This window comes from Octopus bimaculoides, chromosome 6, assembly GCF_046866305.1.
Source record: "Octopus bimaculoides isolate indiv1 chromosome 6, ASM4686630v1, whole genome shotgun sequence".
Taxonomy (NCBI): domain Eukaryota; kingdom Metazoa; phylum Mollusca; class Cephalopoda; order Octopoda; family Octopodidae; genus Octopus; species Octopus bimaculoides.
In genome coordinates this window covers 113,503,548-113,515,953 of record NC_142933.1, presented here as the reverse complement: position 1 = coordinate 113,515,953, position 12,406 = coordinate 113,503,548, and the positions used below count along the sequence as shown (strand labels likewise).

General features: G+C 35.2%; 1 protein-coding gene across 1 annotated transcript in view; it reads right to left on the bottom strand.

Moving 5' to 3' along the window:
* LOC106882610 (uncharacterized) overlaps positions 1-12,406 on the bottom strand; it is a 112,691-nt gene that overhangs the window by 30,458 nt on the left and 69,827 nt on the right. The window contains exons 29-32 of the mRNA XM_089353509.1: positions 9,965-10,108; positions 6,927-7,112; positions 3,016-3,201; positions 96-215 (exon numbers count right to left, since the gene is read on the bottom strand). Coding sequence (XP_089209635.1) covers positions 96-215; positions 3,016-3,201; positions 6,927-7,112; positions 9,965-10,108 — 636 coding nt within the window. The remainder of the gene's footprint in view (positions 1-95; positions 216-3,015; positions 3,202-6,926; positions 7,113-9,964; positions 10,109-12,406) is intronic.

Sequence of the window (12,406 nt, the reverse complement as noted above, 5' to 3'; positions counted from 1 at the left end):
ATCTTACATTCCACATTTTTAATCTGAAGAATTATTAGATAATAGAAATGGCAGAGTTCAGCTCAAAGATGATTAAAGAAATAAGTAAAACTCACCTTCACATGTTTTATTATCAGCAGCAAGTTTATAACCATTTTTACAAGAACAAACATAAGTATCCCCAATATTGTCTTTGCACTTCTGACTACAAACTCCTTTTGAACAGAAATCTTTATCTGTAATAAAGAATAAAAACATTGGAAATTAATATTAAGTGAATTTTATTTGTTCAATTCCTGTCTTTTCAATTCCAAAAACATTTCTAAAATCAATTATTTCTAGAACCTTAACAATTAATCATAAAGATGAAGTTAGTAAAATTTTAACAATTCAGACAGCAGATGTTTTATTGTTTCTTGTTTAAGCTGTTGTGGATCTAATAATTTTCAATTAAGGTTCAAATTAAAAAGGGCAAGAAGTCTCTAGGAATGTTCTCTATCATCCATAGTGTCAGTGCTAGAAGCCAACTCAGTAGCATATTTACATCTAACTTTATCATTTGTATTGTTGTTTATTACTAAATTTCAATTGTATTGGGTTCGCAACTAAGTTCCCGCTGTTTTTTTAAATTTTGGAATCTATTTTTTACAAGAATTCTATTTTTGAATCATTTCAGAATCTATTTTGTTTTTTTGTTTTTTTCTAGTTAATTTTAGTTAATTTTTGTTTGTTTTCAGATCATTAAAATGGAATGTCAAGTTAAGAAAAACGAGCATTTTCGATACTCCTCCTTTTTGCTTTTAATCAAAGTTCTAAGATCGCAAAAGCTGCTCGCGATATTTATGCTGTGTATGGAGAGGGTGCCATAGCTGAAAGAACCGCTCGTGATTGGTATGCCAAGTTCAAAAATAGAAATTTTGACCTCAAAGATGCACCTCTTTCTGGCTGTCCAGTTGAGTTTGATGAAGAGTGATTAAACCAAATTTTGCATGAAAATTCTCGTCAAACGACAAGGGAACTGGCAGAGAAAATGGAATGTTCCCACACTGCTATAGAGAAGCATCTTCACTTGAGGGAAAGGTTCAGAAGTATGGAGCATGAGTTCCGCATGCTTTAGGTGACAACAAAAGTCAACGAGCCACAATCTCCGCTAGTTTGCTTGCTCGTCACCGCTCAACTCATGGACACAAGCAACAATTTCTTTACTAAATCATTACTGGTGACGAAAAATGGTGCCTGTACATCAATATGAAGCAGCATAAGGAATGGCTTAGCCCTGGTAAACAAGTGACACCAAGCAATGAGACAAGATCTTCATCCATGTAAAACAATGTTGTGCGTATGGTGGGACTGGGAAGGGATTATCCATTACAAATTGCTTGAACGGAACCAAACAGTCAACATGGAACTCTATGTTCAACAGATGGAATGACTCAACACGGCTATTCAAGAAAAAAGACCTAATCGTCAACATGGTGTTCTTCTGCTGCATGACAACGCCTGCCCTCATATTGCCAATATGACCAAGGAAGCCATTCAAATGCATGGCTGGGAAGTGCTGCCACACCTGCCGTACTTTCCTGATTTGGCACCAATGGATTTCCACCTCTTTCGATCTCTTTCAAAAGCTATGTGTGGAATTCCCTTCAATATTGATGCAGAATTGGATCAATTTTTTGAGTCGAAATTAGGTGATTTCTATCAATGAGGTATTGAACGTCAGGAGGAAGTTGTAAACAACAAGGGTGACTACATTATTGATTAATTAGTTGTTATTTTTTATTAAACCTTTTAAAAAATTTAAATTTTAAAAAAAGGCAGGAACTTAGTTGCCAACATAATATATTTTCAGTCAAACTTAAAGGGCAATATTTGTATGTACATGTATACATGTAGTCTTAAAATGACTTTTAGAAATATTTACCTCATATCAGTGAGTTGGTAGAGGAAGGAAGAGCTTTCAAAATTTATTCATCTGAATTATGTTAGATAATGTATTTCTTTTTGCATTTCAAACCCTTGTGAACATCAATCACTGATTATGACTATTGTGACAATTACACTGGTTCACATTCTATCTCTATGATCTCACTAGTTTTGTCAGTCACATAGCTTATGGATTAGAGGGGAGTTTGATTCCCAGTGGTATGTCGTGTCCTTGAGCAAGACACTTTATTTCACATTGCTTCAGTTCACTCAGCTGGCAAAACTTGAGTTGTACCAGTAATTCAAAGGGCCAGCCCTGCCACACTCCGTGTCATGCTGAATCTCCCTGAGAACTACATTAAGGGTACACGTTTCTGATGTATTCAGCCACTTTCACATTAATTTCACAAGCATGCTGTCTGATTGATCAGATCAAGTGGAAGCCTTGTTGTTGTAACTGATGGAGTTCCAGTTAATACAATCAGCCAATCTCCATTGCTTTAATGTTTGTGAAGAGAACTAATTCCATGACTATGAATATTTTACAAAATATCAGCTGAGATTTTAGAAATAAAAGATATTGGATATAATAATGACCAAATCAAGAAAATAAGAAACAGACCCATTGGCTGGTCTTAAACTATGCATCTCTTGTTTGTTGGGTTGTTGCTTTAAAGGTTATATACAACAACAAAGTGCTGGCCATGAAGTAGTAGACTAAGCTATCATGTAAATGGCAACTGGGATATAAATTAATAGAGAGAAAAAAAACCCCAACATTTACAGAACCTAATTTGAAAAGATGGACTGGCATGCACTCTATAATCAATATGTAGTCACATAACAATCAGTAGGTACATGGATCAAATTCCATTGGTGGATCACTTTTCCTTAGTCTGATACCAGAGTTTATAATATGTCTAATACCAGTGTGAAGAAATATTAGGAAATATTGGTTTACAGTCCAGTTTTTTAATATTGTTCAACAATGTTGACATAATTCAAACTTTGCTTGCATGCATGAAAATATTTGAACTGTAAGAAATTATAAACTTCTTTCTTTATGTCTTTATCATACACTCAGAAAAAAAGATGAATAAAGTGACTTGCCATAACAAACCCGGCCATTTCCACTCAAGCCTGTTGGACAAGATCCACACATATCCTTTTCTCCGAGTGAAGAATTACAACTAACTCCATGATAGCAAGGTTTAGTGGTGCACATGTCGATCATAGCTTTGCAGTTTTCTCCAGTGTAACCTTCATCGCATGTACAACGCAGGCCGTAGAAACGTTCTAAAAACAAAACATAGTTATATGTACACAAAACTGAAAAATAAATAGATCAACACAAAATCATACATATATGAAAAAACAGAAAAATCATCATCATCATTTAACATGTTTTCCATGCTGGCATGGGTTGACTAATTTGACAGGGGCTGGCCAGCTCTTCAGCTGGTAATGTCAGTTTTGACTCCTTGTCTGTTTTGGTATGGTTTCTATGGCTGGATACCATTCTTAATGCCAACCACTTTACAGGGTGTGCTGGGTGCTTTTATTCAGCACTTTTATGTGACACCAGTATGGGTGCATTTTATGTGACACCAGCTGCCATGAGCCTACAAGATTAAGAGTGCTCAACTGCAGAGGGATGCAAGGGACATGTCTGTATACAAGGATGGCCATGGATTTACTTAGCTTAATATGTCTTCTCAAGCACAGCAAACCGTCAGGTGTCTTGGTCCCCTGCCATTCCCTCTGTGAAGCCCAACGTCTGAAGATCCTTTCTTACTACTTTGTCCCATGTCTTCATGGGTCTACTCCTTCAGCATCTCTTGATGCAACTATCTTCATTCATATGCATTACATGACCATACCAGTGCAGTCATTACATGACTACACCATCAGATGTAGTGTCCACTTCTGCATGCTACATCTGATGCTTCATTATATCCAGTTTTTATCTCAAATCACTTAAACTCTGCTATATATGTACACTGACATTACCCATCCAGTAGAGCATACTGGCTTCATTTCTTTCAAGCTTTCACATGTCCTATGTAGTTACAGCCCATGTCTCACTGCCATGTAGAATAGCTGTATGTACACAGGCATCATCTAGTCTGCCTTTTACTCTCAGGGAGAGACCCTTCATTACTAACAGAGGTAGAAGCTCTCTGAGCTTTGCCCAGTCCATTCTTATTCTAGCAGCTATGCTTTCGGATCAACCTTTACTACTACAAACTCAGTTACCAAAGTGAGAGAAACTGTCTACTACTTCTAAGGATCCTTACCTTACGTTTGAAGGAGTTTATTTTTTTGTTTATTCCTGGTGTTTGATGTATCTGTATATCTGCCACATGTAAAGACTACTTTCTCTGTGAGTCTTCCAATGATACCTTTTATGTGTCCCTAGTATGCACTGAGCACACCATGTGGAGCTACTCCTGACACCTTTTCTACATATTGAGCTGGGCCATCTCCCTGAAGAGATCTGTGATGTGTCTGTTTTCCTACTTATCAAGACTTTGGTCTTTGCTAAATTAACTCTAAAGCCCTTTGATTCCATTCATTGCTTCCATACTTGAAATTTCTTCTCTGGTTCTGGTAGTGATTCAGCAATAACAAGGTCTATCTTTCTTTCTTGTTTTCTCTTTCTTTTTTCATTGCTGTTTTTCTTGCTTTTTCCCTTTTTTCTCCCACTAACCAAGCCTCCAAAAATTCACCGCACACACACACACACATAGATTCAGAATAGTACAGAACATTCTCATCTCAATTCTGCTCCAGACTTTTTCAACTAACTCATAAATTCTCTGTGAAAATATCATTCCTGATGATTCTCTGAAGCTAGATGAAAACACCATATAAATAATTATCCAAAATTCTGACTAACTCAATTTTCTTAATATATAGATATATAACACACACACACATATATATATATATATATATATATTTGTGTGTGTGTGTGTGTGTGTGTAAATATATATATTCTATAATTATAATCAGGGGTCAGCTAATTGCTTTGCCACACACCAAATTTAGAAATAGGAGTTAAATAACTTTTCTACTAACATAAAGATCTCTCAGACAGTAACACACTTTTTTATGTAGGCAAAAAGGTAAAATAAGGAATCCACATGACTCAGATTAGCTACATACGCATTTCGAGATTAAAGTAAAGTTATATTTACTTACTTATTTCACATCTTCAGGGCAGCATTTCGAAATAGAAATTTGAGTGTTTGGATTAAATATGTACGTGATCAAGCACCATAGTAACACATACGTGGGTATTGAGGATAAATATGTGTTCACGTTCAGCTGTATATCTTTGAAAGTGTGGTTGAATATTGGTTATGTGATGGTGCTTGATCACGTACATATTTAATCCAAACACTCAAATTTATATTTCGAAATGCTGCACTGAAGATGTGAAATAAGTAAGTAAATATAACTTTACTTTAATCTCGAAATGCGTATGTAGCTAATCTGAGTCATGTGGATTCCTTATTTTAACTTTTTGCCTAAGTAAAAAAGTGTGTTACTGTCTGGGAGATCTTTATGGTAGTAGAACAGGGATTTAACTCCTATTTCTAAATTTGGTGCATGGCGAAGCAATTAGCTGACCCCTGATCATAATTATGTTTATAATTATAGAATATTTGTATAATTTTACCTAAAAAGGTTATTTTAACCTAAAAAGGTTATTTTAATGTACCGAACTACTTGGTAAAATTATTAATTAATTAATTGATTAATTAATTAATTTTACCTATTTATTATTATTGAAATTATAATTTTCTCCCTGATCGAAAACTGCAGTTTCTTATTTCTTTATTGCCCACAAGGGGCTAAACATAGAGGGGACAAACAAGGACAGACAAAGGGATTAAATCGATTACATCGACCCCAGTGCTTAACTGGTATTTAATTTATCGACCCTGAAAGGATGAAAGGCAAAGTCAACCTCGGCGGAATTTGAACTCAGAACGTAACGGCAGACGAAATACCGCTAAGCATTTCGCCCGGCATGCTACCGATTCTGACAGCTCACTGCCTTTCTGCGAGATTACTCAAAACACACACGTGGGGTACTGAGGATAAATATGTGTTTATATTCGGCTGTATATCTTTATTTTTTATTATCATTATTATTATATATATATAATATGTGACCGCGTGTGTATTGTTGGCGATTTTCTTTCTCCGTCTTCCCTTCTTTGGACTTTTTCTATATTTCTGATGAAGAGCTCCGCTCGAAACATGAAATCCTCTTTCTTTTCTTTCCTTACCTGAGCGTCCAATAACACTGTACTTATTTCACATCCTCGCTTTGTTGTTTTTTCTTGTTTGTTCATGTTTGAATTGACTATATATATATATATATATATATATATATATATATATATGTATATATAATATATATTAGGATATCCATTTTGAGCATGGCTGTTGCCAGTACTGCCTGACTGGCCTTCGTGCGGGTGACACGTAAAAGCACCCACTACACTCTCTGAGTGGCTGGCGTTAGGAAGGGCATCCAGCTGTAGAAACTCTGCCAAATCAGATTGGAGCCTGGTGTAGCCATCTGGTTTCACCAGTCCTCAGTCAAATCGTCCAACCCATGCTAGCATGGAAAGTGGACGTTTAACGATGATGATGATAGGATAAAAACTTTATAAGAATTTATCAAGTAGTTAGCGTGAAAAAACTTCATAAGGAAAAAAAACCATCATTTTTTTTCATAAATACATATAATTTAATTTATATAAGGGCATTACTATACAATAATGCCTCACGCTTAGAGGAACTCCAGTTTTGACTTATGGAGTCCCTCTAAGCGTGAGGCATTATTGTATAGTAATGCCCTTATATAAATTAAATTAAATTATATATATATATATATATATATATATATATATATATATATATAGAGAGAGAGAGAGAGAGAGAGAGAGAGAGAGAGAGAGAGAGAGAAATTTAGAAGAAAGCTGACTGAGAAAAATACATACTTCTATTTTTTGCAGAAACCATACGTTCTGATTTGCTTTGTTTTTTACAGTTTCCATTTCCCTTACACTTGCAGAAAAATATGTCTGGCCAGTATAAAGATGTAGCACCACGACTATCCTTTGCCCAAACTTTCAAGTCTTTTGGTATAACATCTAGATTTAGGGTCCAATTCAAATTGCTACTATCTGAAGAGATAAATAATAAATATGTTAACTTCTTATTGATCACACTGATATTAAACAACAACAACAACAACAACTAACTATGTTATTTCAGCAACTTTCACAACAAACAAAACTTGTTTAATAAACAGTACATGATGCAAAAAAAAAAACAGTAGGCGCAGGAGTGGCTGTGTGGTTACCAACCACATGGTTCCGGGTTCAGTCCCACTGCGTGGCACCTTGGGCAAGTGTCTTCTACTATAGCCTCGGGCCGACCAAAGCCTTGTGAGTGGATTTGGTAGACGGAAACTGAAAGAAGCCCGTCGTATATATGTATATATATATATGTATGTGTGTATATGTTGTGTATCTGTGTTTGTCCCCACCAACATCGCTTGACAACCGATGCTGGTGTGTTTAGGTCCCTGTAACTTAGCGGTTCGGCAAAAAGAGACCGATAGAATAATTACTAGGCTTACAAAGAATAAGTCCTGGGGTCGATTTGATTCGACTAAAGGCGGTGCTCCAGCATGGCCACAGTCAAATGACTGAAACAAGTAAAAGTAAAAGAAAGAAAGTACATTATGGAAAAAAAAAAACTACATATCTTATAGAGACCTTGTTTACTGTTATTATATTTCTGTAATTTTAGTAATGACCACATCTTAAAGGTAGCTCAATGACTATGATGTCTCTTATGTATATGTTAAACAAAGATCAAGTTCGTCAGCATAGAGGAGATCCCAAAGACAGACTGGCAGCCCTTGGGAGCTTATCTATGCCGATAACCTTGTTCTTGTAGCTGGATCCCTACCTGACCTAGTGAAGAAATTTCAGGCATGGAAGCAAGGCCTGGAATCTAAGGACCTTAGAGTTCATTTAGCAAAGACCAAAGTTTTCCTGCTTATTATAAGCAGGAAAACGGGCAAATCAGAAGTCCCTTCTGAGAGATGGCCCTGTTTGATATGTAAGAAAGGTATTGTTAGAAACTCCATAGGTTGTGTAAGCTATGGACACACAAGAAGTGTAGTGGTATCATAGGAAAGTTAATGGTGAATATAGTCTTTGTGTGTGGCAAATGTGCAGGTACAATAAGCACTAAAAATGCACAGACACTAGACACCCTCAAATCAAATCACAATGGCTGCGATATACGGCTGCCTCCAATCAGGAGAGGAGGGCCTGTTTTGCCACATTCCAATTTTGGTTACTAAAATAGTCAGCTGCTACAAGGATAAAGGAGATACCTCAGATAAAAGTAATTACAGAGGCATCAAATTGCTGGACCAAGTGATTGTAGTTATGGAGACAGTTAACAGAATTAAGTTAGATGAAATACATTTTGGCTTTGTACTGAGGAGAATCCCCATAGATGTGGTTTACATAGTTAGGCAACTACAAGTGAAGTATTTAGCTAAGTGCAAGCCTGTACATATTTGTTGATCTAGAGAAAGCCTTCAACAGAGTCCCTCACTCTGTGATATGGTGGTCTCCGAGGAAGTTTGAGATAGATAAATGACTTGTGAAAGTGGTACAGGCCATGTACAGAGGTGCTGTTAGTAGGGTAAGAGTTAGTCATGGGTACAGTGATTAATTTATTGCATAGGTAGGTATTCACCAAGGTTCTCCAGGTGATAACAGAGGAATTTAAAACTGGATGCCCCTGAGAACTACTATATGTTGACCTTGCTCTCAAAGCAGAATCTATAACAAAACTAGGAAAGAAATTCCAGGTGTGGAAGCAAAATTTGAAATTGAAGGGCCTTAAAGTTAGCTTAGCAAAGACTAAGGTCCTAGTAAGCAAGAAAACAGACAGGACCCTACACACTTAAGGTAAACGGCCCTACTTGATATGTAGGAAAGGTGTAAATAAGAATTCCATTCAGTGTATCTGATGCAAGCTATAGGAACATAAGAGGTGCAGTCAAACCACAGTAAGGCTAATAGAAAAGGTAGTGAGTGTGTGTTGAAGAAGCACAGGAGCCATAAAGTTCACAGATACATGGGAAACTGATTTTCTCAAATGCCTTGGAGACTCTCTAAAGGCTGTTGATAATTTCTGTTATGTAATCAACCTAATTAACAGTGGAGGATGTTCTGAAAGTATAATTGCAAGAATAAGACTAGGGTGTTTTTGACTCCAAGGAAAGAACAGAAACCTCTTTTTGTTTTCATGATGACTACATTTAAGCAACCCGACTTTCTCTTCAATTATTTATTGCTGACATAAATACTTACCACTGTCCTCCAGTTCTAGCATTTTACCTTAAAAGTAATTAATCTAAAATTCAAAAATAAAATATCTTACATTCTACACAACATAATCCCAGAGAAAGAAATCAAGACAAAACAATTCTGCATTTAGACCCTCACACCTGCCAATAATGTAAAAAAAAAAAAAACTAAAAAAGAATGAGGTAAGATGTTTGCTTCCCAACTACATAGTTCCAGGTTCAGTTCCACTGCATGGCATCTCAGGCAAATGAATCTACTATTGCCTCCAGCTGACCAAAGTCTTACAAGTGGATTTGGATGATGGAAACTGAAAGAAGCCCATTGTATATATATATATATATATATATATATATATATATATAGATAGATAGATAGATAGATAGATAGATGGGTGTGTGTGTGTGTTTGTCCCCTACCACAGTTTGGCAACCATTGTTTGTTTGTTTATGTTTCTCTAAGTCGTTTGGCAAAAGAAACCAACAGAATAAGTACCAAGTTTTAAAAAAAAGTACTAGGGTCAGTTTGTTCAACTAAACCCTTCATGGTGGTGCTCCAGCATGACCAGTCTTATGACTGAAACAAGTAAAATATAAAAGATAAAAGATCAGCTGTTAAGAATATAAACAGAAATAATTTACCAAATGTCTTTTTAACATTGTTTACTTCAATTTCGATAACGATGCTATCATTATTGCGATCAACTGCTTTCAAAGGGATTGTATTATTTCCTGACGTCAAATATAATTCATCCATTGCATTTTGTATAAATGGAGGAAAATTTTCTGGAAAGAAACACAAATTAAAAACTTTATTCTACCAGTAAATGAGAATCAAGTAGAGTTCTTAAAATAGGAATGAAATGTTAGAAAATAGATGCAGATACGGCATCTTTTTTGTATGTCTTTTATAAATGAAAGTAACAAAATTATTGTAGTCATGTGAACTCATTCTCACATTTGTATACTGGAGATAATGTTAAAGCATCAATTAAAACATGTTAGTTGAGTAAAATTGGTAGAGATATAATTTTGAAAGGCAGACACATATTAGTGTATCATAATAGGTGCATCATATAAAAGACAGCAGAAGAAAGACATTCATGCATAAGACACAGAAGTAACATATAAGAAAATATTAAGAAAATGTATCCAAGATAAAACAATCTTAATATGATTAGTATTTAACATTATTGTTTGATGTGTATCGTAAAGTGTGAGTTTGAGGTGGGTTAGAAGTATAGGGTCAGTGATATCACACAAATGACCTAGGAACTTTGCTGGAAGGAGAAAAGCAAGGGAAGTCATGTGATTAGAAACATGACTAGCATGGGCCTTTTTTGCTTTGGAGCTGGGGCTCAGAAGAGACGTGGTGGCCTAGTGAGTTGAGGGAATTTGTTGTTAGGTTTTGGCCAGAGGTTAGATGAAAAGGGCCCCTCCAGATGGATCCTGGCTGGAGGTAGGTTGATTATGCATTTTGCCCCTATATCACAAAAAGCTATCTTTAATGATAAAGATGGTGATGAATTGAAACCTGCAGATTTCTCATCCATGCTGTTGAATTGGCAAATCTGAGATGGATTTTGAAAAAATTAATATTTTCATCAGCATAAAGAAATTGCTTTCTTATATCTAACTAATTCTACAGTAAAGAAGGAGTGAAATCAGCTGTCAAGATAAGCAGAGATAGATAGAGGTGATATATCTACCTTTGCCAATGGTGTAACAATGCTTGTAGGCCTTAAGTTATGAGATAAGGTCTTTATTGACAACTGTTAACAGGGAATTTACGAATAAAACAACTACTGAAATTGACCAGAATGTTACAAAAAGATCCATTATAAATCCATAAATGTGAGGTGGTAGAAGGATTGTTCATTTTGAATATATCTTTAATTATTCAGTTTTACGATGTTTACCAAAACGAAAATAAACTGGAAATTTATTCCTAGTGGGTTAAAAGACAGTAAATATTTATTTCTAGTAAGTAAAATACTCCTATAAACTTGCAAATGCAAGAAAATGAAATGTAATTAACAAAACTATTACAATAGTATTTATAAAACATAAGAAACCAATCAGTTTATGTTTCATAAAACAACTGACGAAATATAATATAGAGATACACTAATTATATATATAATAAAAAATCCACCTAAAACAGAAAGAAAAACAAGAACAATAAGAATTAATCATGGTATCACTGAATCAATTAGTAGACTATTGGATGATGTTATACATTGCTGGTCGGCATGTGCATTGCATGATGCCACTCTGCTGACTGGGCGAGCAGGCCAACATTTCCCCTGATTGGAAGGTTATTTCATTGCAGGGTTACACATTTACATCTGAATGGACTAAGCCAGGGGTTTTCAAACTGTGGTCCGCGGACCGAAGGGGGTCCGCAAGGACAAGACAGGGATTCCATAGACAGCAAATACTTTTTATGGGCAATTTGATTTTATATATGTTTTTTTAAATCGAAATCTTTTAATTGACAATAAACCTATTTGTTAAATACTGTTAAATAAATAAATGTAAAAATATATGTTATTTTAAGCAAATATTTATGTATAAATTTCATAAGCGTTTATAAGGGGTCCCTAAGGTAAAGCCTGAAATATAAAGGGGTCCGCAAGTCAAAAAGTTTGAAAACCCCTAGACTAAGCAACATGAAATGAAATGTTTTGATGAACACCACAACACCACATATCTTCAAATGATTAGTAATGATAAAATAACAAAATCCTACAAAATAATCAACTTTAATAATTAGGTTTGATATTAATGGTTTGATAATTAAATCATTGCTTAAACATAAATAATAACAGAATAGTAACAAAATTAAAAAAAAAACTCAGAATTGGAGAAACTTCAGATTGTGATGACCGAAACTGTAGCTGTTTAGATAATGCTTTAACCCTTTGAGCATGTAACGCCAGTTTACCAGAGGATGGCTTATTTTTCTCTATACCATAGCACTGCTCTACCAGTGGAGTACTGGTGGAATGCCAGGTATATGGTCAAATAAAGTTCAAGAGGTCAAGACTCAAAGGGTTAATCTACTTATCTTGCTTTGTTTGT